Source organism: Falco cherrug, chromosome Z (assembly GCF_023634085.1).
Source record: "Falco cherrug isolate bFalChe1 chromosome Z, bFalChe1.pri, whole genome shotgun sequence".
Taxonomy (NCBI): domain Eukaryota; kingdom Metazoa; phylum Chordata; class Aves; order Falconiformes; family Falconidae; genus Falco; species Falco cherrug.
Genome location: NC_073720.1, coordinates 42,057,656 through 42,084,585, shown reverse-complemented (window position 1 = coordinate 42,084,585; position 26,930 = coordinate 42,057,656). Strand labels below are relative to the sequence as shown.

The following is a 26,930-nucleotide window of genomic DNA, read 5'->3' as shown; positions in this document are numbered from 1 at the left end:
TCAAATCCTTACATAAACACTGTTTGTAACAAAAGCAAATATATTTTTACCATTTTCATATAAAGATGGACTTAGAATAGAAATATAAACAAAGATATTTGTGTAAATTAATGGAAGCATCTTCCAACTCCTACAGCTCATCAAGCACCTACAGTCATATCCGTTCACAGAAAATGCCATATTTACCCTGGCAGAACAGAAAAGATACAGAACTCCAAGTATCATACAACAACCAGACTTCCATAACTACCACCACCTGTTATTTAACTGATAAGCAAGGTTGCACTCAAAAGAAGAGATACAGTTACACACTTGCTCCGTGCCCTCCATTCACGTAACAGTGGAGGTTTTCAACTACATTGCAGTCTTCTGTCGAAGCTCACCCACCCATCCAGAATCTGAGTTCAGAAAGGGAGAAATGAGACTCCAGTTGTGATAATCTATTTATTAGAAGGGTGTTTAAAGACTCAGAGTAAGCTTAATATTTTAAGTTTCTGGTCTGCCTGGGAAACTACAACAAGCCTCCCTGTTACATTAAGTCCTCCTAAGAAACCAGTACCTTCAAGAATAACATCACAGTGTATGGCAAATAGCAACTGACATACATTATGATATCCCTTAGGGAGGTACCTAATTTTGTACATGATATAGGTTGCATAATGCAACAAAATATGTAAGTGTTCTGGATTCAGGAATATCTATACATGTGTCAGGTTTTCACACTAGCCTGTCTTTTAATCTCAAATTTCCTAAAGCATATATGTTAAAAATATGTTTCTGTCCTTCATGTATTCTTCCACAGAAATAATGCTACATAGTTTATAAATGAATCCCTAAGCAAAAGATAATAGTTACACTTCCAACTTCTAATCTATAGATATCAAAATGTCTCATAAAGAAGCATATTTATAAACTATATTTTAATAAGGGATAAAAGCTGAATTAAAGCAGCTTCATAGAAAAATTTCCATAGGTTTCAATGGAGTACATTATCAGAATATTTGATTAGGAGCCACAGTGGAATAATTGATCCGTTATCATTACAGAAAAAAGAAACAAGATTTAGATCAGAGTCTAATATCCCATACTCCAAATGAAGTCACAGTTGTAGGCATACGTAATGTTACATCTAACATGCTTAAGATCCTCTAGCTTGGCCAGAATAGGATTGTAGGGGCTGATACCACAAGATCTAATCCACAAGACAGCAAAGAGTCCCAGAACAACCATAACCAATTGATGGGTAAGTTTATTATAACAATTAGCTGTAAAACAGATTAAGAATTGGCAATTAGTTCAGAGGCACCTTTAGGCCCATGGTTCAATCTAGGTATCTAGAACCAGCAACCAGGACCCAACTTTGTGTTCTGGTGCAGCACGAAGGTCTCAGAGAGGGCCAGGCACTGTACACATGGAAAAGAAGGCAATCCTCACATTCAAAAACGCTGCAACCTAAGAAACAAGACAGAAAAAAGACAAGACACACAGATACATATCTGACGGCTAAGGTCAATAGCCTGAGATGTTGGCAACAGCCAGCACACAGGCTCTGGCTCTGAGTTCAGCAGAGTAGGGGACTGAACATGAGCCACCCACCTCACCAGAGTCATGCCCGGGGTGCCCTGCTGGAAGGGAGCTCATCATTTCAGCAGAATCTGGGCTCCGAGTCTTGAGAAAGCTTCCATATGAAAATTTATCTAAAATATAAATTTAAATTTAAAAAGTGAATTAGTATCCATTATCTGAGGTTTTCCATGAATCAAAAACATAACACTTACGAGGTACTTCTACTTTGTTTAGGGACTTTATTTTTTCCTTTTTAAAATTTTTAACTGGCTATAACTTAGAATCAGAGAAGCAGAGAATACCCCGAGGCAGAAGGATCATTAAGTCCAATTCCCGACTCCACACAGGGCAATCCAAAAGTTAAACCATGTATCTGAGAGTGTTAACCAAGAAATTCTTGAACACCCACAAGCTTGGGTCCATGACCACTTCCTTGGAGAGCTTGTACCACAGTTTGACCACCTTCTCAGTAAAAAAATCTTTTCCTAATACCCAGTCTCAGCTTCTGCTGGTAAACTTAAGCCATTCCTTCACATCCTATCATCAGACAACAGAAAGGAAATGAACAGCTCCCACTCCATTCACCATCATGAGGAAGCTGTAGACAGACAGTAATGACGTCACCCCTGTTTCCTCTTCTCTTAGCTGAAAAAAACTATTATCCTCAGCTGCTCCTTTTAAGTCACACCCTCTAGTCCTTTAACCATCTTTTTTGTCCTCCTTTGGACACAAAACCTTTCCTTTATTAAGAAAAGGTTGTAAAATGAAGTAAAAGACCAATAACAGAGGGACAAACATTCATCCAGCTGGGCTAGTAAATAGGATTATGCAGCATACACATGGTGACTAAGTAGCTTGAACAGTCAGTCTGGAACAGGAACTCATTCTTTTCCGTAAAGAATATGTTGCCATAAACCAACACTGTGCTAGGGCCACATAGAGATGTGGGATAAAAGGCAGAAAGACGAAATATTTTTCTTTACCTCCAACCCCGTCTCTCTTGAACAAATAAAATAACATTCTTAAAGGAATTTGCTCTTTTACACGCTATTATTCAATTATGCCAGTCTTTACAAAAAGAAAAAAAAAACAATAAGAAAAAGATTTCTACTTTTTGTTGAGCTGCAAGTATAGCAAGCCCAGAAACTGCCAAGCAGCTGAGAGGCTTTGGTTGGGCACAATAGCAAGCTGTCCAAAGGAGCTGAAGGGCCTACATATTTTCATTTCTCTTTTTTTTTTTTTTTTTCTCTTTTTCTTTTTTTCAATAGAAAAATATTATCAGGAAGCAACATGAAAGACAAAATTCCTTTCCTGACTCACTGAGACTATAGCTCAGAGGAAGGGCATCTCAGATGAGGCAAGGGAAAAGCTCTTTGTGTGAGGACTCGGAATGCTCCCATTTTACAGCCCATCCAGACCACAGCTGTTTTAGATGCTTTAGGGCACAAGCAGACTTCCTTGCCTCTCATGCCATTACCACAGTTATGAGAATACCCCTGAGGCTGGAAGTCACAGAGCTGCAGGTGAGGTGCAGTGGGAGGAGATCACCAGATGGTGTGAGGGTGAAAGCCATACAGTATGCTCCTGAAGCCAGAGTTTCTCTGTACCCAGACAGCTAGGACCACCAGGAAGAAAAGACTGATGGTATTCTCCTTAAGTCTCAAATATTTCAGTGCCACCAACTTGGGTCAGTATCTCAATGACAGATAACAAGAGAAACTTAAATGTTCCATGATCACTTCATGTCCTTCCTTCTCAGGAAATCTATTGCTACAGTGTGAATGACTGGGTTGGCAAACAGATGATAATCATGAGGGATTACCAAAACCTGCTCACATGACCAAGTGCATCATAGAACACATCCCTACTCCCAATAAGATGTAGCTATCCTGTATTTTCAAAAGAATATGGAGTTACTTATCCTTTAGCATATATGCTTCCTCTGCTAAGTAGCTGTCCCCCACCAGTCCAGGAACAGCTTGAATTTAGCAGTAAATAAAGTTTTCACTCAACTGTTCCAGTTAAGTGCACTGGACAAAGGTGCTATATAAATGTCACTAGTTATTTTAGGTGATTTCCTAAGGGAAAACTGCTATAAATGTCAGGAGTAAGTGTTAACACATAGCTATCAGTAATCATATTATCCTTTTAGGTCCCCAGAAAAGTACTCAGCAGTCTCTTCTCATAAGTCATTGCAACAGAGTGATGAAAATTTTTACAGGAGTGACTAAGCACAGGTGCCTGCACTCTACTATGTACTTTCAGGATGCAGGAAAACAGGGGGCTGTTCTTTTGATTTGTTGGTTGGTATTGTTCTTTTTTTAATACAGCTGGTACAGTCAGCTCATAACTATGCATTAGCAAATCCACCCATCCATCTGTTTAATTTCTTCTGTGTGTTCTCCTACTATTGACCTACTACACTCCAGTCCAGGAACCTACCTTCAATTGCATGAGACTTTTTTTTTTTTTTTTTTTTTTAGATACCTAAATCTGGTGTGAGGCCACACAAAACAGTTCAAAATTTTCTTGTGTTCTTATTGCACATTGGTACACTAAACAAGTTCTTTCAAAAACTATATGTGATGACCAACAATGATTTCTCTGGTGGACTAACATTCAGCTTTAGAAAATACTATGTTTGAAAACAAAACAAAAAAAAAAAAACCAAACACCAAAAGAAACAAATGGAAAAAAGAAAGTAGTTGATATGAAAGAAGTCTTACAGTGATCCACCAAGCCTGTACATGCATGTTCACATTCTTCCAGCTACAGACTTGCCCAGCTTGAAGTATACAAATGGCAGGATCAGAAATTTTCCTTTTGCTAGGCATTAAGAAAAGAAAAACACGATTTAGAAGACAAGGCTGATAAAATTTAGCCTTGTCTAAGAAGGCTGCCTGTGTTTCACATGGAACAATTTTGGTTTTAATACCATTTTCCCCTACTCTTCTGACATGGTAAGCGAAGGGTTCCTTAGCCATCCTTGTCCTCAAGCCACATCTCCCGCAGCAGCACACAGTAGCAGCCAACAACTGACTATGCCAAGATGTAATCCTCTTGCCTCCCTCCTGTGCAGCCAAAACCATTTTCCCTCTCTTCCCTTGCTGTTACTCTGAGCAGCTTACAGCTACCAGCCTGTGTAGCTGCAGTCTGGGATACTTCGTCGAACGCAAGTGCTATGGACATAACCAGTGACAGACTGGAGGAGAGGCATCTGCCCTATCACCAAGCTGAAAAAAATCCAGACACTTTGACTTAAGAAAGAAACTAGATCATCTGTCTGGGCTGATGGAGACAAAGCCAGCGAGTCTAAGCAGGCTGGAGCACACTGTGTCAGAGATTTTGGTCATCTTTTTAGCTATTGTTTTTAGATAAGCAGCATCATAATAAACGGACTTAGGGAAAAGTGCCTGGTTTTCAGCTGTAGAGAAACACTTCAAATGAGTGTTTTCTGTTTGACAGCCTTTCTCTCCCATTCTCTCTTCACCCACCCTCCTCCCTTCCTTCCCTCACACTATTTTTTTTTCAGAGTAAATGTTCCTTCATTCCGTTACACATCCTTTACATATGCAGGCCAAGCATGCAGGAAGGAGTGGCAGGGGCCTGCGGGCTATTGGACACCAGTGCCCTGCTATCACATGAACCTCTTCGTAAAAGTATCATGCTCCATCTTAAAAGCAGTCTGTTTTTTTTCTCAGCCGTCTCTGGATTGGGAACCTGCTCCAGGGCCTCCCTGCTCTAACAGGAGCCTCTTTAATTCCAGGCTACACTGTTTTCCCCACTTGTTTTTCATGCTAGCGTTATCTTTCAGTTGTAATACCTTTTCATCCTTGATGAATAGACATTTGAAGCACTTTTAGATGACATTTGTGTCTGCTCTCAGTCTGCCACTTTGCTAGATTAAAAGGACATAGGCTTTTCCTACCTGGCATGTTCTCCATCCCCTTGGTTTTCCATTCTGCTCGGTAGGCCCTTCTCCCTATCAGTCCCGTTTTCAATTACGTTTTTCTGAACATGGGGTGACCAGGTTTGTACTCACTATTCCAGGTGAGGTCTCGCCAGTGCCTTGTATAATGGCAGCAATACTTCCCTATCTCTGCTGCAAATGCTTCTCCTGACACATCCTAGATCACATTTGTCTTTTTCATGGCTGTCTCCCGCTGGTACTCTGAGCCCATCTAGGACTCCCAACTCTGTCTCGTCCTCCATCATTTCCAGCTGATGAGTACCTGTAAAGCAGAAGGGTCAGCTACTGCATCTCTTTATTTTAAGACTGTTCAGAGGAAGAAAGAGGCATAAATGAGTCTGTAACAGCTGTCACAGCCGTGGTTATAGCCAGCCAAATCCACCCAACACTTTCCATCCCCATTTGCTGAGCAACCCCTGAGATCAAGACCAAGGCACAAGCAACAGCATCTCTTGAGCACTGAACACCAGCTTCAGGAAGGCTCTCAGCAGGGGAGGAAGGAATGAGAAAATAACAGTGGAGTCACATACAACCCCCAAAAGCCCTAAAACTGATATGACATACTGAAGCTATTCTGATTGTTTTTTAAAAGCCTCAATGAAATAAGCTAATTTGCAATAGAGGTAGGCATTTTTTTAGTCAGGCAAAGGAGTGGCTGTAGTAAATCAGAGGATGACATTAGCGTTGCTTTGGAAAAAATATTTTCATTGAAATATTAACATTACTGTCCACGCTAAAGAGATTATACTGCAAAATCAGCAGATCTTTTTAGAATTTTTTTTATGTGTTAGAGAGGAGAAGGCCTGGTAACTATCCTCCTTCTTTCAAAGTCACTATTTTTTGTAAGATGGCTAGCCATGCCATCATTAATATCACAAGAAAATTCATGTTTGTTTATTCTAAAATGAAAGTAAATTGGACTTCATACCTAAAACCTTAAAGCCATGCTGAGACACAAGGAAGTCTATTATCTTTACACCATGTATTTTAGGATTTCTTTTCTCCCCACTCCAGCAGAAGACTGACAGTTTATAACACAGTGGTGCAACTGCCTGATTTGCACATTTACAGTGCTTGATAAGAGGTTGAAATTCTTGATTCCCCAGAGGTCCTCCTTGTTCTTTCCCCAACTGAAAATGTCTCCCTATATTTCAATACAGCTGTGACAGATTTTTCTAAATAACAGCTATCTAGCCTTTAGATAATTCCTTTCATACAGAATAACGTAAAAACACTTTACAGAGAGCTCATGCAAATCATTTCGCTACACATCAGGCAGCACAGAGCAGAGCCTGGAATCAGAGGTGGTGCAGCCTGTTCCACATGGCACCTCCTGCCTGTGGCCCTGTACGCAGCTCACACCTATACACCATATCTTGCATCAAATGCATCCTAAATTACAGTAAAAAAATCAAGACAAAATTGCTGAAGCCTCTCAGTTTCCCTAAGCCACAATGGACAGAGTTCTAAATGCATTCAAATATATTGCCAAAAATCCATACTGCTTTTGCTCAGGAAATGCATAGGATAGCAGCCATATCACCTATCCCCATTCATAGGATTACTGTAGATTGTGCCACTGCACATTTGTTATAAAATTCTTCAAGAATAATGACAATAAACGCAAGAAAATTGCTCTTCCAAGCACAAGCACTGGGGTATTTTTTAAAGAACAGATTTGATTGAAAGGTAAAAATTAGCTTTAAATTCCTCCACCCCTTCTTTTATTCGAACATGAAAAGAAGGTGTAATACAAGTGCTTACCTTCATATGACATTAAAAGACAGTTTGGGTCAATATAATTACTGTAGAACAGCAAATTTTTTTAAAAAATCCTTAAATATTTGTACTTATTAATTTTACCCTTCAGATGCATTTTAGCATTCTGGGGTAATCAGCAAAGTCCAAACCACAGCTGCAGAAATAACTGCTAGACAGTCCCTCCTTTAGCATGTATACTATGCACACAATATCATGGGTTAAAGCCCACCTAACCAAGAAAAAAATTCTTTCTGCTACAACACTGTAGTAACCGTGTGAGTCAAAGTGACCCCTCAGAAGAGCTTCTTTGCACATGATGGCAGGTTTATGGACGTGTTGTAAATGTCAGACTACACCATTTTTAATAATAAAAAAGACACTGTAATACTGTTTCCTTGTAACCAGGACAGAAAATCATTTGGTAAGAGTAAGAACATTTATTGGTTTTGACATAAAAATTTCTTGCTGTGAGGTGGAAACGGTGTACTCCAAATACCGGAAGAAACGTGAAATCTCAAGGGTTATGTTCAGTAACTTTTGGTTCAAAAGCAGGCGCAGCAGGTGCATTATTTAAGAGCTTGTCAGAGATGATCTTCTACAGCACACTAGCCCAGGATTCATCTCCTGCTTTGCCTGGGAAGGGGATTCTCATGTAAATCTATGGCAGAACTTGCTGGCTGGCTGCACATCAAGCCCATACTGCCCAGCCCTCTTCAGTACCACTGTGGTCACTACAAAATGTTATCAGAAAAGGTCTTCAGTACTGAATGCAACTCCTCATTCCACGTACCCCAAGTAAGAATAATTCTTTGGCTGAGCTCTTCAGAGTGCACTGGCTCTGAAAAATTCAAAGCGGCATTCTTCTCAGTAGCCATACTTGATGTTCTAAAGCCTATTTTGTATTGCTGCATTCATGCCAATTTGGTGCCACAGAGACGTAGTATATTCAATGCAAATGAGAAATGGTTGCAGTCCAAGCTACTGCTTTGAATTTCCTGACTCCTGCATGTATAAGATCTTGAGCATATTTTATTTAACAATTTTCGTTTTGCTTTTCATTTTTTCAGAGCATAAATCCTTGAGTAGAAGCCCATCACATCGGGACTTCAGCAGGGATGATCACAAATCAACATCTAGTAGAAAAACAGAAGAGGCTCAAAGGATGAAACTGTTTAACAAAAAACCCACACCACACCTCAAAACCAAGCAAAAAAGCCCTCAAAACCCCAGTCCAAATGGGTTGATTGTGTCCTCTATGCCTGTAACAGTGATTTTTCAGCTGTTGTAAGCCATGGGGGCATAATTGTCTTCAGCACAGATGCTGAATTTATTCATGCAAAGGATCTGAGCTGTGTCACTATAGAAGATGCTCCAGACATATGTGGTCCTGCATAGCTACCTTCCTGTTTCTCTCACACTCCCATCAACATTTCAGGAAAAAGAATTTCCTATGTGTTTCTGGTGCCAGACTAAAAGCAAACAAAAATCCAATTTGAACTATTCCAATACAACTTCAAAATCCCTCATACAGGAACATCACATGCAGTAAAATGTATCTTTTTTTTCTTTTTTATGTAACTGGGTAGCTTTAGAGAGACAGGAGAGAAAAATCACTTTCAGCTAAGAACAAGCAGAGGAAATACTATTTAATATTGCATGTTTTCAGAAAATACTATTTTAATGGAAAGTACTCCCCTTAAACACATCTACACTAGCCAGTCAGAAAGGATACAAAGATTAGAAAGAAATGGTTTTCCTGATGTATCATTGCACTAAACAACATTTGAGAGCGGAAGAATACAGAGAAAGCAATGGTTGTACCTTGAATATGGAGTATGCTGGCCGCATGTCTGTGGCACAAAAAATCTGTAAAAAACCATTTTGCATAAAATTGTGCTCTGCAGTGGTGAGAGAAATTAAAGAATGAAAAAGGAAGATGACCCTATATATGCTTAACTGGAAACCAGAAAGTAGCTCTGTACCATCTCTCACTTGCACTGAACCCTGAAGGGGAAAAAAATTTGGATGATTACATATTTAACTGCAGTAATCCTGGATTAAAGCATTTAATTCCTAGAGTGTTTACAAACAATCAATACAAACATTAATAAGCATATACTTTTAAAGCAGCCTGCCATGTATATTACTTTGCTGTCAAAACTAGCTCTGGTACAAATTCAGGAGTGTGCAGTGTTTTATTATTTTTAAAAGAAGGCTTTATCTTAGGGTTTTTAAGCAAACTCTTATGCCTGAACTATTGCATAAAAATATAACATCCTCCACAAATATTAAGTAGGTGGTTTCTCTTTTGTTAGCAAATGGAGTACACTCTAACCTTCTAAATTTTTTAATGCTTCTGAAAATAAAAGGTGTCTCCAATTATTATAATACAGGCAAATTATATATCTTCAGACAAGAGTAACAGGAGAAAGTATCTGCACCATGTTTACCTTATGAAGCATTATTGTACTAAATATCACAGAACCTCAATACAAGTGAAAACAGATTATTCTGGGGGACATCTGGAAAACTCTTTACCATACACTCTAAAGAAACTGATAGCTCTGAGGGAAACTTGCCTTTACACTCCCCTCCCCCAAGTATGAGCCAGTCACTCACAGTCCAAGTAAATCAGCTTAAGCCTCGATTTGGCATTTCAACAAAACCAAAAAATTTGTCAGCCTGGGTTAATGTACTGGCAGTCACCACAGGCTGGCACATCACATCAGGACAGGCTTACGTGCCTGGGAATTTCCAACATGCACAATGTTGCTTTTCAGAAATGGGTTATGGGAGAAAGATTTAATTCCAATTTCCTCTTGGATTTTTTCCATTTCTGCTGTTATGCACAAAGCCCCCACACCCCTCCCCCCCACAATGTATAAATTTCTTTCCCCTAGTTCACTTTAACCTGTGTCTGAATGGAAGCTGGGTTAAATTCTTGATCTAAACCCAACTGTAGTCAAAAGTTCTTCCAGGGACATGAACAGGTTTTAGCACTAGAAGGGGAAAACCGGGTGTGATGCTGCAATGCAACATCACTCCCCATGCCCTGCTGAGCTCCCCATATTTCAGCAGGTGTGGGAGCAGGAGTTGTCCCCAGTTTCCTCTCCTCAAGGTATGGGATAACGTAAAGCTTTGTATCAGACAGGAGACTACACAAGTGGGAGGTGGCAAACTACTAAGTTACATGGCCGAAGTCTTGTGGCTGATGCCTCCAAGAATTCAGAATCAATGCAGTCAGGCAACTCGGGGAAACTCTAAATTAATTGATTTTGCTAGCTCAGAGAAAACTTATGAAACTCTACATTGTCCCTCAGTGACAAAATCACAAAGTATCTGTAGTGGCATGCTCTGCAACTGAATGCCTGTTGTCCTTACAGGCAGCATTCTGCACACATAACTGAGATTATCACACACAAAAAGAAGCCAGGGGTAGGGGGTGGGGTGGGCGGAAAGAAAAATGCATCTTAGAAGTTACTTATGTTTAATGCTTAAAAGTCTGAATGCACAAACAATAATCTACCATTATAGAAGTACTGGTGGTCAATACAATGCATTAGAACTATGTACAATGACACAGTTTAGTATCAAAATCTTTCTACAATGTAGAGTATTACGAAACTGTTAATGACATCAAACACTAAGCACTTAAGACACCATTTTTTGCTACCACATTTGGAACTTCAATGAACAGTCCATTTTTACTTGCAGCATCAATCCATTTCTAGTATGAAATTAAGTAATTTTCTACTTATACAATAAAATTTATCTACAAGGGTCTTTTGATTTTGATCCATAGCAGCAAAGGCACTGTACATCAGCAGATCCACAGACTTAAAGATTTTTTTTAAAGCATTCAAAAAAAAAGTCACAGATCATAGTTTAACAGCAACAACAACAAACATAAAAAGGTAACACGTTGTCTCTGGCACAATGGCTCAGTCTGCGTCCATTTTAGGGACATCCAACCAAGACTTGGATTGAACTGCTGGCGAACAAAGCAAGTCCTTATCCCAGTAAGAATCCATTCCTTTTTGTATGTCGGAATGAGTACTCTTCCAAATCCTACCTCGGAGGTCATTGCTTTTGTAGTTTGTATATTGGTAGGCATCCATTCTTATTTCAGTGCAGTTTCCAAAGAACATATCAAATATTTTTCATAATATCTTGTAATTGAAAAATTGCCCAAAGACACATATCCCCATTTTCAAGGAAACATTGCAAAAGTTTCCAGAAGTTACAAAGGTGATTCTTTGAGGCAACTTATTGTACTCTCTACAATATAACAAAGAGAGGTGTTTATATTAAAAAACCTAGCATGACACCAAAATGCTTTATGTTTATCAACAGAAAAGCATTGAGAACAAATCTGTACACAAGATGCTATATTAACATTGCAAATATATAAATTAGCACATTCTTACTTAAAGTGAATTTAATTTAGATGTGAACTGAATTTGCCATTCATCACAGGCATGTAGATCACTGGCTACAATTTGCAATTTTCTAAGTTTCCAAGACTGTCTAAAATAGTTAAGATACAGCATCTTCCCACCAAATAATTATACTGTAATAACACTTAGAGGTCTCATCCAAGAACAGGACTAAAAAATATAACAAAGTTTATTTTTTTAAATAGAAACTACAAGTCTATTTAGTGTAACTTTTAACTATCTCCTGAACATCCTTCTCCAAGATCCCCAATTTATTCACCTGCAAAAACACAAAGTATACAATGTACCTTTCAAACTAAAGCCGGGCCAGACAGCTTTATTTAGTCAGTTCATTGTTAGAAAGACTTCTTTAAACAAAATAAATACATTACAGCTATAATACATAATTAAAGAGTCAAGTTCACTGTTAAATATGCTTATTCCATCTTCTTTCAAGTAGATATCTGACAATTTGGTATCACAAGTTCTTAATAAGCATTCACAAATCAACAGCAAGTTAAGAAGGTAAAAATAAATTCCACAACTGTGATGAGCATTTAAGTTCTCAGTTTAGAAAGAAAGGAAAAAAAAAAAAAAAAAAAAAAAAAAAAAGGAATATACAGCAAAGTGCTAGGAGAAGGAGTTCTGTCTGCATTCAGATTTGTCTCTAATAAATAACTTCGTAGACTGTAGCTTTCTTGTCCCCAGAGCCAGTAACAATGTATTTGTCATCCACAGATATATCACAGCTAAGCACAGATGAGGATTCTTTGGACTACAAGAAACAAAACAAAAGAGAAAAGGGAAAAGAAAATTACGGTTTTCCAATCTTTCAATCCAGAAAGGCTTGAAGATTAATTGTAGAGTTTATAGAGAGGGAAGACACCGAAAGCTTATTTAAGTATCAGTACCATAGCAGAAGCTTTTGTTACATAACTGTTTTTCCAAACTTGTTCCACCTAAAGCTCTATGGCAACAGAAACAGCAGCAGCAAAGCAAGTGAATGGTATGTACCTAGAGATAATCTAGTAATCAAAAAAAAAGAAGCAGTCCTTCCTATATATTTTACAAGCAAGCATTTATTAATATTTTTTACATTAGCTTTTGCATAAAATGAATGAAAAGTCAACTTCTTCTTCTTCCCTTCCTTGTTTGTTTTAAATCAGAAATCCGTATGGAGAAGCACTACAAAGCCCTACCCACCCACATGTGTAAAACGATGAGACCCCACAGAAGTACCTATCTCCTCTCACTATTTCCCTAACACAGAAGACAAAATCCTTGCACAAAGGCATTATCAGGGAGGATGTAAATATGAAAAGATACTGTGGTGGAACAGGATGCACAAGTGTACTTCAGTTGAACAGGAGATAGCATACAACAGGACACAGTAGCTCTGTCCCTCCCAGCTTTTCTGTCTTTTCTGAGATTATGTGTATGTATTGCCACGTTTTACTTGCTGTTTTAGTGCATGTTTTCTTTACATAATACATGTCCACATTCACTGCAAGAGCTAAACACTTCCCAGTCATTCCAAGTTTTTGCCAAGCAACCTCTGCTGCACTGTATGTAAAGCTTCTTTCTCTGCCCTTCATTAAGAAAGCTGCACTGGGGTTTTAACATCACTTTTAAGGGTGATGTGCTCTTGTTAGGATCATGTGGGCTTTCTGTGGGAGGTGGTTGTGGAACTAAATATCCTCCAGCAAGAAAACTCTGACCTCAGCTTTCTCATGTCAAGGCAAACTGCATTGTCCCCAAAAGCAGAGACACAACAGGTGTCAGTACAGGTGAGACCTGACCATTTGGACCAGAACACCAGTTAATACAAAATATTCACAGCCTAGAGGTACCTGTGGGTGAAAGAGAAGGACATGCAAAAATCCCATTTTCCTTTAATGGCACTGAAGTGCCATTAACATTGGGCTCGGAGGGATAAATACTATAGAAAGGTTACAACTTCCAGTTACACTCCATGGAGCTCCTCCATAAGGATACAGCCTTCAGCTCAGAAGTGTGCCTGTTCAATCCACTAACTTTTTTCATCTCATCCAAGAGAAATACATGTGTTGAATATGAATTTCACTTTTAGCTACATTTTGGACCTTCAGTGAATGCTCATCTAACAACAAGACTTGAGTACTATATCACAGCAATATGCACAAGAAGGTGATAAAGAAGGGTATTAGAAACAATTTTGGATTAAAAGCTAAATTTTTACTGTAAGAGCTAAATCACTCAAATGTTAGAAAGGACAAAAGCGTATCTTGTTAATTACAAAGTCTTAAAGGAAGATAGTAATTAGCCAAGAATTTCCATTTAAAAACTCCTTAAGTTAATGACAGACCCTGAGATGTGCAGCATTACTGCACTACGATATATGTGAAAAACAGCTTCTAGGAGGTTATTACCTGGAATATACTGGCTCCATAAGGTGTTCTCCAGGCATTAAGAAGATTATCTTTTCCAGTGCTTACAAACCATTTGCCTGCAATAGATTGTTTAAATGTTATTGTTGCATTTTGTTTTCAAGGAATGCACCCCAAGAAACAGATTAATCATAAAAACAATACATTCACACATATCCAAAGAACAGTCACGCTTTCATCTGGTTCCACTACCAAATTCAATCACAACATAAGCAATTCCCACAAAAAAGCAGTCATGTAGAATTTTGTAAATAATGTTAATACTTAAATGTAACATCTAATTTTTAACTATACCTCTACTTTCACTTAAAGGTAGTCCTGAAAGAATTTCTCAGGAGGGAAAACACTGGCATAGAAACATTTGCTTACCACAGTGAGCAAATTTGAGTGATAACACACAGCTCTCATGAAGATGCAGCTGATACTTGTCCGGCTTAGTAACATGCAGCACCTCAACGTTACTGTTCTCCATTCCTACTGCCAACCACTCACCAGTTGGACAATAGCCCAGTGAGAAAATCTGGAATTAGCACAGCACATGCTGCAATCAGTAAAGGAACGAGCTTGCGATATTCAACACCAACTCTTGCTACACTGTTAACACTATGCAAAAACACATTTTGGTCTACTACAGTTTTAAAAATGTGATAATCCAATTACTACAGCAATCAAGATACATCAGTTCATGTAAACAAAGCTCAATTAAAACTGTAATAGTAAAGCACTGAATCAAGCTATAAAATTTAATGTCCTAGCTTATCTGACAGCATTTTAAAATAGTTTCTTAAAATATTTTTGAACAAGAATCTACAGAAACAGCAACAGGAACACTTTACTCTGGCAGTTCTTTTATAAAAAGGAATCTCCACCATTCTCACAGGAGAAGTACTAATCTGTCAAATAGTCACAATCCAGAAAGATGTTTAGCTGCCACATCAAATTAAAAAAAAAAAAAAAAAGTAAAAAAAAAACAAACTGTGAGATCAAGTGAAAAATTCTTTGGAGTTCTCTTTGAGCCTGCCTTCTTTACTTAAAAAAACCACCACCACCAAAATCCAAAAATGCTTGTTTTAGAAAACCATGACAGATTTTTGTTAACATGCTAAAGCTTCTAAGCTTGAACCTGTGATGTGAAGTCATGTTGCTGTAGCTGTCTCCCTTCTCTGAGATCCCAGGATCTGACTGTATTGTCCAAGCCTCCTGTCCATAGTTTGGTGCCATCATTAGAAATGTCAATACAGCTTGCTCCATCTGTGTGGCCCTGAAATTGCCTGCAAATATGGAAAGAAGATACACATGTTCTCACACAGGAAAGAGTTGGTTCTGAGCATGTATACAAATAGCTCCTTTTTCTTTCAGTCCCCGACACACAGCCATTACAGACAACAGTAACGTAGATTCCAATAGCAATGTGAGATTAATATAAATTCCAGGACAACCACGTGAGTTTTGTGATGAATTGATGAAACAATCAGGCCAGACAGCCAAGTGCTAATTTGATTTCAAAAAGCACATTTTATGAGTCAGATACTCTGGGGATCTTTGCTGCTGACTGTCTGATACCCACTATTCAACTGAAAACACCCCCCTCCTCCCAAAGGAATGGAGCATGATCATTCAAAAGTCACTTTAATGAGAATCTGCAGGTGACCAACAAAGTTGGGAAAAAAAGAGCAGTCTAAGTGGGAACATCAAGGAGTAAAAGCCTGCCTTCAAGATTACATATATTATTTTATATTACACATAACAACACACACACTGTGCAGTGTGCAGAGAGGCTCTGTGACTGAGTCCCAGCTTACTGCACATTAGAGTTGAGCAGCAACCCGAACTCCTACGACGCTAAGTTTGCAATGAGGTAATTTACACAGATCTTTACCCAAGACATATTTGCTGGAGCACTTATGAAAGAGATTGGAGTGTGAGCACTGTGTGCTGCAAGGACACAAAGAAAACCATCTGTTCAAAGAACCTACAGCAGTGTCAACACCCGCTGATCTTAGGAAATTATATTTATAGGCTGCTCAACAGGCCTGGAATTATGAAGCCCTCAAAACCTATAAACAATTTTATAGACTTTTGTCAAGGTATTACCATGACATTGCCTAGCAATGAAATACTGGTAGCAGCTAGGCAGACTCCATGGAGAAAATAGCTTATGTATGCAGAAGAGTACATAAGGCCATGTCTAATTAATTCTTCACAACCTGATGATCCAGTTCTGTCGACCTACCTTACTAAAGTCTGGTTATGCAGATCCCACACTGCTATGTTCCCATCGCTACAGCAAGAGAAGCAGACCTTGGAATCGGGGCTGATAGCCAGGGCATAGCAAGCTGGAGCGGAAGACGTCAGCTCTGCTTTGATGCGAGGAGTTGGTGCTGCCAGGTCCCAAATGGATAACGTGCTGGCTTCCCCGCCAACAATCAGGGTGCGGCCGTCAGGGAGCAATCTGCAGGAACGGATGTAGTTATCTCTGTTCTGTGGAGACAGAAGCCATCAAGAGATTACTCACGGGGAAAGGAAAACAGCATTAACATGAGAGCAGAAATCCATAAATGTATTGTATTCCCTCCTGGTTTTAATGAGCCATTTATACTTATGACAATGATAAAGTGTACTAATGCCAGAAAATTACATGACATTAGGGAAGTACTTAAACTTGATCTACAAAACTCAGTAGTAAGAGATACTTAATCTTAATTAGCATCAAAATGCAAAGACCTGAACCCAGCCCAAAACAATTCAAGTTAGCTGTACTCGACAGCTTATGTAGAAAGTTACATTTTCATACTCTGTTTATTTCAGCACATTAACCTCTTGGCATGGGGGAGTACCAAATTCCCTGCACACTCCCCCACACTCTGTTCCAGTGAGACTTGCTGCCATCATCTAGGAGATGTCACAGGAAAATATTTGGGCAATTTTCTTTATTTGCGTAGCAGCTTGTGTAGCCACTACAAGCTGCGGTAGCCACTACAAGCTACGGTTCTCATTTTACTGCCCCTGTAACAAGAAGCAACATCTTATCATGAACTGGTAAATGACATGAGAAAAGCTGCTAACAATGCTTCATCTTGTTAGCACATTCAAATAATTTGCGAATAACAGTCGAGGATATTTTTAATTGTCACATTAAGACAGGGTAATGAATTCACACACATAACAAAACAAAAAATATGTGACATCATCTCCAAATATTCTCAGAGAATATAGCTGCAAGAGAGCAACTTTTAGCATGATAGGATAGCAAGCTTTAAGATTGCCAACAAATGTTAAAGTTTATAAACGATGTTTGTGGTGTCTTTGATCTTTCCCCCTATCGATACAATTTTAGGATATTGAAGAGATTTTGACTCACTGGGGGTGGGGAAATCACAAGTATGACAAAGAACATAATTCAAACTCAGTTCAAAAAGCCACCAAAATTATAAATTAAATATCAAGCTTTGATACCAATGACAGCGTTGAAATTGCCACTATTTATTGTACCGTAACAGTGTCATTTCAATCTTAACACAACCTGCTACCTTATTCCACTGTTGCACGCCCCTGTTCACCTACCAGGCAGTCCAGCTGAGAGACAGGGCTCTTGTTACCAGGGTGGCTGATGTCCCAGACTTTCACGCACCCCTTCCCACCCGTGTACACATGTCTCGTGGGGTTGCTGATGGTAACCGCACACACAACTTCCCCGTGGTTCAGAGTGTTGATCTGACGGGCATGGCGAGGGATTCCTGGACCAATGAGGGCATCAGGAGGGAAAGGAACCGGCTGCATCTGACCATCTGCACTTACATGAAATGAGTATGCTCTAAGAGGTAAAAAAAGATAGGGCGTGATTTAAGAAGTTTTTCTTCAAGCCTATTTAAGGAAACAGAATTAAAGGTGTGTTTCCACTGTGGGTATTCAGATTGCACACTCAGATCCTTTTGCAATCTTTTTAATCATGTGACGAAGGAATTATTTATTTATCTATAGCATGATCCTCAAAGCACAAACTTAGGTACTATTCTTTTAACGTGGAAAGTCAAGCACCATCTATCAATCAAATGAGCTTTTACAATTCATGCAATGAGGACTTCTGGCATGAGTGAAGATACACAACTCTACTCTTACACCTGGGGCATGGGGAGACCACTGCATGCAGAGGAGGAAAAGAAGGTCAGGTCAGGGCCCCCTGGAAGACAGAAATAGTTGGCTGGCTGCTGCAGAGCATGGTGGGTAGCTGAGGGCCAGGGGACATTTGGTTGCCCCCTTACTGACTCCAATGTGCAAACTTCAGCTGGACTGCTGCCAAACTGCCCCCAATGTGCCATGGGTCCCACACCCCTCCAGTGAAACTGCCCAGCACTGTACCCTAAGGGTGCAGTGAAACCTCCACCATCAAGAAGTTAAGTCCTCAAGGCATGGTTGCTGACATCTGACATGACAGGTCAGCAGAAATGCACTCAAATTTCCTTGCTCCTTTTGGGCTTGCTCTCTTCTTTCTTTCTGTTTTGGGTTTTTTTTTTTTTTCCTTGTGTGTGGACCTGACACAACAACTACAAATCCCAATTTCTCTTGCCAGAATCAGGGCTCTCACTGAGAAAGAACACGTTGTGTGACTGCCAGTTATGCCACCTGTGAATAACCTATCAACAGCTTCATATCAAAATTTTTCCAGGGAGAACAGTTAGGTTGTGAAATTGTCTTGTTCTGAGATGCTACCTGACACATCATATCTGTTACAAGAGCACCAACTTTATAAGAGGGCTCACTTACACATACCAAGGTATACTTAAGAGAAGGCTTTCGTTCCCTTTGATCTAAAAATTCATCACAGCACTGATGAAAAATCCACTGTCACAATGGTGGGATGAGAAGAGCTCACAAAAAGAAATTGTTTTATGAGAATACTTAAATCATTCCTTAATTGTTGCTTTAAAGTCACTGAAGAAGGCAGTCTTCAGAGTTCAATTACTGAATTTTTTATTTAAGATTCATAGTGCATTAACACTCAAACAATAATTTTCAGTGGGACAAAATGCAACTGCATTTTCACCTTTCTGCCCTATTCCCAGAGCTTTATACACTTCACATCCTGAGCTGTTTCTTGTTCTGGCAGGTCTGAGTGACGGATCATATCCTCATTCTCCATTTTTTGATGTTAAACACATTCAGGAAAGGGTAGGACAGATTTCTGTGGTTGTCAGAAGCAGCAAACTGCCTATATGAGGAGTAGAATTTGGGTTTGATTATCACCACAGAAATCTGAAATATATTCCTCATTAACTTCCTAATTCCTGTTTGCTGCAGTAATGTACTGGAAAAAGCAGCTGATGGTCACCTGAAATATCTAACAAAACAAGTGGAACTTCATTAGCATCTTTTCTGATTTCCGCAGGCAGCCACTCTGCAAAGCCCTGTTGAGCATTGTGTATGATACTTTATCAGCCAATGTGAGTTTTAGCATGTTTATAAAGTACACAGGGAATATATTTAACAATTACAGAAATAAAGCTTAGGTCTGTAGTGATCTGTGGCTACCTTTATTCTCACTCTATTCACTACTCCATACCAGCCTGTATAATTAAACTGCTGGTTTCTTGCTTAGTTTGGTTTTGTGGTGGTTGAGGGGTTTTTTTTTTTTCACTCTGAGAACTAACACTGCACATTGCCTGTTTGAAGTATTCTAAATATCTTACAAATATTTTACACTATAAACACCTGTCCAGCACTTTTTTCTTCTTTTGACATCAGCTACCTTTTCTATTTACATATTGTATAATCCTCAGTGTTTTGATATAACTCCAGAAGTATTTTGATATAACTTCAAAGTGAACGAGAGTTATCAGAGGCCAGATCCCTGCCACACACTGCCTGCTCCATTTCAACAAACACTCAACAGTGCAGAGAATTTACACAAGTTTTACTCTAAGAGAAGAGTAAATGAGAAAGTAACAATCCTGAATGACAGCTGTGAAAAGTGCCCCACCTAAGATGAAGAAAAAACTATGCAATTGTGCTAAAACAGCCACAGATTTCAAAGGTTTCAGGCCCTAAAGCAGACAAATGAAAGTTACATTTAAATATGTTACAATGTTATAAATTTTATAAACCAGTCACCAATACATCAACAACATTCAAACCCTTGGAGATGTACCAGAACTGAAGCAATTTGATATCAGTTTTCCCCATATTTTATTCCCCCATCTCTAAGAAAGATGTGAGCAAGGAGATCTCTGCACCCCTGGTATTGTTGTTTCTGAGACTACACCAAGCAAAGCCTGGTAGCGCTGGTCACCTTTTTTCCAGGTGACCAACTCCACCAAAGATGAACTTGAACTCAGCAGACATTCAAACATTGCATCAAGAGATTTCCAAGTGCTCCATCTGTGCAGGATGAAGATCTGTGCCCTGAAGAATTTTTAATGCAAACAGCTAGTCCAGGAAGCTGCTGCACACCAGTTTGCATACTTGCCTTAACACAGCCACATAACAGGGCAGTGTAACTAGCAGAAAAGTCAACTTGAAGTGGCAACTACTGTGTGATGTCTGAGGGAGCTGGACGTGGTTTATGATTTGTGTGACGTATATGTACAAGAGGAGTTACAGGCACTAGGACTGACTACTTGTCAACATGTGTTTGTTATTAATCCTGCATGTCTTCAAGCTCACTGTCAGGTAAATGTGTGCATGAAAGCGTGTGACTGCTCCCCAACCACTCCTCCACAAACACATTCCTATTACCAGGGTGAGAGAAGGAACAGCACAAACATCACCTGCCCTTCAAACTCTCCAGTATTAGATGGTCACAGTTTCCCACAAATGTCATGCAAGAAGTGGAACTTAAGGACCCTTACGTAAAGTCTGGATCAATATGGTATACATAGCTGTTTTATTCTTTCCCTTCTCTAACTCAAGAGGGATGTGAGCAGAGAGTTCTTCATACCTGTGTAATTCTTCCAAGGCTCACAACAAGCGAAGCCTGGTAGAGCAGGTCACCTTTTACAGTCAGTTCCATCAAGGATGAATCTGAACATCACACTACAATAATTCTTTCCAGTGTTTTCAATCAAACAAAACATTTCAGTGTTCCTTTCTCTGCACAGTGCTGTTTATATCCTTCTAAGTTTGCAAGTAATTGCAAGGCTTTTGTGAACAAAGAAATATTTTTTTTAATCGGAGAAGCACAGTACAGCAGAGATGGAAAGACCTGTTCCAGTTTGCATTTCCATGTAAGACCAACCAGTCAGATTCAGCATGTAAGAAGACCTCAAAGCTCAGCTCCTTTTTCCATTTATTTCTGTCTCCTTTATATCACCCAGTTCTTGTTGACCACTATTAGTCTTCAAAACAAATGTACAAATGCAACATTAAGATTAAACAATGTTTCTCCTGCCCTTGCCAAACAGCTGTATTTATTTCTATTTACACAATAGTTTAAGGTAGCTAAGTGGAATTCCAGCCGGCTAGAGAACACAACTTCAACAGATGACTGACTTTTAAAGCTGAATGTTTAATACTCACGGTTTTCCTCCTGGGATGCCTGTGAGATTCGGAGGGATGCCTGGGACTCGCATATGATGATGGGGATCAAAACCAACCTGTAGTTTCCCCAAAGCAAGACAAAAACGTGTATTAAAGATGGAGTTAGGCAAAGGATGACTGTTTAATTCATGTTCTCGATAGCATACTCCCCAAATTACAAAGAGATGGAACTAGATTTAACCCTGCAGGTCTTAAATTTTATATAAACTGCTCTCAACACCAAACACACTAGCAGCCAACACTTACCACTGGAGATCTCCCGTAAGCTGCTGCTGCTGCTGCTGCTGCAGCTGCTGCACTCATTTGAGGGGAAATATTGTGTAGACCGGCATAGGCAGCTCCAGGGCTTGTCAGCTCCCCATTCATACCAGCATGTGGCACGATCCCAAATGGAGTAGGGTAGGGACACGGCACTGCCATAGGTGTCCTTAAACCTGAAGCTATTAAGGGGAAAAAAGAGAGGTCACACAGCCAACCCAGACCCATCAGATGAGGTACGAATTTGGCAAACAGCAATACCTGTGTGTGTGTGTGTGTGTGTGCATGCTGTATTGAAGTGCTGAAGAACCAGCTCAGTATCCAGTTTAGGCAGCTATAATATACTGCCTCGTCAATGCAGATTTAAAGGGAGCTGGTTAGGGACAAATGGCCACCGTTCCACATCATCAAAATACATGGACACTAACCTAGTGGGTCCACACCTGGGGGTTTGCCAGGCACTGGCCTCAGTCCGGGAGTGGAGTTGCTGCCTGGAGTTGGGGCATCAGTCCGTGGAGTTGGGGTATTTGATTTAGACACAGGAGTGGTAGATTTCTCATTCTAATCACGAAAAAGGAAAAAGGAAGAAAATTTATTAGCTATTTTACCTTTTTAGCTAGTGGTTGGAAAGATAGCTGATGAAACCAGAGTGTGCATGATCAGTGATATTTAGCTTTTGGGTTTCAACAGTCCCTGGCAATAAAGAGAAGCTGCAGAGACACTGAAAAAGGCAGAATGGCTTTGGGAATTAACTACAGCCTTCACAGCTTTCCTCATCAGGAGCATCTGTATGATTCAGAATGAGGTCAATGACTGAAAACCATTGTCGTCTGACAATTACATTGGCAGCATACGTGAAATCTGTTGGTGGTCTCACTCTGCTCACAGTGGACCTGCTCCCATTATGATTATGAGTTTCTGTAAGAGGCCACTGCCGGGTGGATGAGAAAAGCAGAAAAAAAACCCACAACTGACCAACAACTCCTGCCCGAACATGGTGCTGCAAACACAGGATGGAGACAGTGATGGATATAAAGTCAGGAACTGTGCGGTGTTACTTTTGTGACAAACTTGTTCATCAGACAAACCACTGACTGCCGGCCTGAACCTGTCATTCCATAACCTTTCCTGAGCACTACATTCACTTTAAGCTTTCTCTTTATTTATTTTATTTCTTTAAATAATCATGTACTCTGACCTGTGAAGAGCTGAGAAGGGAGTTACTGTGCAGCTCAGGAAAGTGATTAACTGTGGTCACAAACATGAAAGGAAAGAACACCCCCAACTTGCAGGCAGCTCGCTCTTTTGCATTGTGATTTGTGATGCAAGTCAAGGAAGGCTCTTGTAAATGACAGATTACTTTTTAGGTAGAAAATAAAAATTATTGTTATTGTATATGGCCTGGTAATTCAAACAAAGCTAACAACCAAATCACATCCAAGCAGGGAACTGAATTTACTATAAACCACAGCAGAGGAAAACAGCTCAAGAAATCCCTGTGTACTTTTATTTATTCTCAGAATGACAGTTTTTCATATGGGGGAGGAGAAAAACATCTCTCAGTACAGCACATCTATCACCTACCCACACCACCAGTGAAAATAACCTTCTCCTATCCCCAAAAAAGGCTGTGGACTTTCTCCTTACTATTTTATAAAATTCCCTTGAAGAGATAAATTAAACAAATTTTAACTTGATGCTTCATAGTGCTTTACTGATAGCTGTGGGAATCTAAATTGTGTCCAGACATAAATCTGCTAAGCATGTGTTTCAGCAGATGATCACGGGTCAGGAGCACTTTGAAGCACTTACAAGGCTAAGTTCTTTGGATTTGGAGGAAGGAGTACTGCTGGAGGATGCAATAGACGCCGGACTAATTGGTGCATCTTTCTTCAGCAGTCGAGTCTTGTCCAAGCCATTCTCCCGTGGAGAGTGTGCTGGGCTCCCCCGGGGAGAGGAAGGATCCTAAATATCAGCAACGTGGGTTAGTATAAAAACATCATACTAGCTACTATTGCTTGTCTTGAGCAATTCTCACTTTGGAACGAAGATGTGTCATAAAAAGTGACCTCTTCCTTCCATTCTTAATTGATTTAGCTGATAAAATTGTAAAATCAAGATGTATAATGGAAGACTACTTTTTAATTTCTTTTTTAAAAACAGTCTTAAAATTTGATGACATTAACCATGAAAAATAATGTTAAAAATCTATGGATACTCAAATAGGCAGGTAAATATCATTTGTCAGGTGACAGACTGAAAAGAGTTGAGGCACTTGGCAGACCTGCTAAAGTTCACAAATGAAGCCCTGGCCAGAGTGAAAGAAAACACAGATACTGTTACAAGCTGTATCCTATCTGCTGTGTGCTGGCTTCAAGTATCTCAAGCAGACTTTTGGTTCATACAAGAATGTCCTTGATAGAAATAAGTGTTACAAATCTGATTTGCATTCCAAAGAAAGATGACTTGTCTGGGTTCACTGGGGAATTTCAGGCTCCTTTGCAAAAGCAAAGGCTGTCATCTTATTCACATACTCAGTATGCACAGAAACCACTGAAGACACACACACCCCCACCCCCACCCCCCCCTTTAAGGCAGAAAAACAACCATTGTGTATACCTCATTGGAAACGTCAACTACCAAGTTGTCATCACTCTTTTCACCATCGCTGTCCTGCAATGACAAATCACAATGTGTTAAAAACATTTATTTAATATCCCAACATCTCTTAAGTACTGAGAAAAAATAAACCAATGAAATGCAAGGCTGCTCACAACTATGCAACATAGTGTTTACTTTTACCAAGCTTTATGTGGTAATACAAGTATAATATTTAGGTCACCCATAGAGCTTCTGCTTTAACAAGTTGCCACACCTACAGCATTCTTCCCAGTTTTCACAGTGGTGAGCAGGATGAAAATGCTCATCCGAAGTTGCACTGCACCGAGGAGTGGAGCCAAGCTAGAGTCCAGATCTACCACGTCTCAGCCTAACCAATGCTCAGTCCTCTTGTCACATGCCTTCCAGGTGCTCTGTATTTATATTGTTAAAAACACTATAAAACGTTGGCACCAAAAAATTTCCACCCAGCACATATGTTAGAGGCAGGCAATAAGAACCTGCTCAACATTTGCCCCTCAATTTTAAAATTAATTATGTGGCAGGAATCAGGTGAAATTACAGAGGAACACTTAAGTTTGGCAACGCACAGTGCAGACAATTTACTCACATAACGAGTTGCTATTTCCTTCTCTTCCGTCTTCTGTTTTTTACTATCTGAAGAATAATCTGTGGAATTTCTGTGCTTTTCTGCTGTTCTGAAACTGGCTGAGGGAGATACAGAAGAGCTCTGCAGCCAGAAGAGACAAAGAAAATACCATCAAGTCACTCATTCAAAACAGTGGTCCATTTGTAACTATCCCTCAGTACAACTTAACCTGATAATGATTTGGAGCTGTTCTCACAGATAGCACTTTGGGTTTTAATCAGTGATAGCTACCCAGCAAAGTATCTTGTATTAGAAGTGCACAATGTGTTGCAAGAGACAAAAACCAGTGATCAACTGATAGATCGTAGCTGCTATCTTCAATGTCAACAAGATGAATGTAGAGCTACTTTGGACCATTTTATGAAAACCATACATTTGCCTGGTTTCGGCTTGTTTCCTCTACAAATATACAGGGTTAAACCAATACTCCCAGAAGAGGGATGGTGGGTGCATATGTGTGTGCATTTGCCGTATAAATCAAGAAGAACAGAGTGGCTCAAGGTAAGTCACACTACAGCAAACATTTGAATGAAGATTTCTAGCAAAGAGAGAAGTAAGCTTCTAAACTGTCTTGAAGCAGGAAAGAACAGGAAAACCACCTGAACTCATTTTATTTTGGCACCTTTTACAGTAACAGGCTACTACCTACAGTAGATGGAAACATAACACAGTGGCTCAGTGAGTCTCTTGCCATTCGACAGCCCATAGTAAGATCATTAAAAAGCGCATGTACCGGGCAGGAAAGAAAATAGTATGTACTTTATGCACTGTCATCCAACAATTCTGCCCTACTCCTTTAAACAAGGCAGGTGACATCTATAAACTCCTACCATATTTCCAAAGCCTTGGTGGAGCCTGTATCTTGGTATACAAAAAAGGAAGTAACGGAAGGTGCAAAGTTCCCTCTGGGATTGATTTTAGCAGCAGCAGCTTTTGGCCCTAGTTCAGAAAAGCATTTAAGTATGCACTAAACTTTATCTCACACTGAAGTCAATAGTTGAACGTACATAATTAAGGATGTGTTCAGGCATTTTGCAGAATTGGAGCTGACAGGAATGGAGATGAAAGTAATTCTCAGTTGCAACCCTGCAAACTGTCTCCATTTCTCTGTCCTCCTATAAGGTGGTGGGAGGAACAACAACCAAAGAAGGTCTTACTGCCAGATTTTGGATCCTCCCATTCATCCTGCAACACTGGTTTTGCAGTTCTTGCTCCATGCACTATGGACAGCTGTTGTTCCACATAAAACCACACAACACAGCAGAACTGGGGTTTTCAGTGCACACCCCAGGTTTTGGGGTTTTCAGTGCACACCTCCCTGGGATTATTTTACAGCTACTACCAGGAACACACACAAACCAAGAAATCAGCGTTTACATTGTGCAAATTCTGTTCCACTCCTATTACTGAATTTCTTCTTTTCCTTATTATACCACAAAATTCTGGTAAGGATTAAGAACACTTAACCACAGAAGTTAAGCTATGGTTGTTGCTCAAGTTATGTGAAAGAACATTTCTGCCGGCTGGGACACTCAGGTCTTCCTCTCTGCTTCTCTAAAATTCCCAATTCTTGTCAACAGCAGCTCAGATTAATGAGAGGTAGAATCTGCAAAAATCTTCCATCTTTTTGATTAGTAACTGTTAATTACTCTCTAAGTACACTGAGTGCAAATAAACATTTTAGAACAAAGCTAGTGCCGAACACAGCCTGT

The 26,930-nt window shown here is 39.6% G+C and overlaps 1 protein-coding gene across 7 annotated transcripts in view; it reads right to left on the bottom strand.

Moving 5' to 3' along the window:
* Nucleotides 1–10,767: 10,767 nt before the first annotated feature.
* The window catches only part of LOC102048994 (TLE family member 4, transcriptional corepressor), a 98,237-nt gene continuing 82,074 nt past the window's right edge, over nt 10,768–26,930 (bottom strand). For 6 of the 7 annotated variants that reach the window (XM_055698679.1, XM_055698683.1, XM_055698681.1 and 3 more), the window contains 12 exons: nt 25,180–25,299; nt 24,570–24,623; nt 23,763–23,915; nt 22,379–22,511; nt 21,939–22,132; nt 21,672–21,748; nt 17,724–17,973; nt 16,393–16,640; nt 15,283–15,430; nt 14,529–14,679; nt 14,142–14,218; nt 10,768–12,508 (listed from right to left, as the gene is read on the bottom strand). In XM_055698679.1, the coding sequence (XP_055554654.1) occupies nt 12,401–12,508; nt 14,142–14,218; nt 14,529–14,679; nt 15,283–15,430; nt 16,393–16,640; nt 17,724–17,973; nt 21,672–21,748; nt 21,939–22,132; nt 22,379–22,511; nt 23,763–23,915; nt 24,570–24,623; nt 25,180–25,299 (1,713 nt within the window). In that variant the 3' untranslated portion in view covers nt 10,768–12,400. The remainder of the gene's footprint in view (nt 12,509–14,141; nt 14,219–14,528; nt 14,680–15,282; nt 15,431–16,392; nt 16,641–17,723; nt 17,974–21,671; nt 21,749–21,938; nt 22,133–22,378; nt 22,512–23,762; nt 23,916–24,569; nt 24,624–25,179; nt 25,300–26,930) is intronic. The other variant, XM_055698682.1, reaches the window with a different exon arrangement.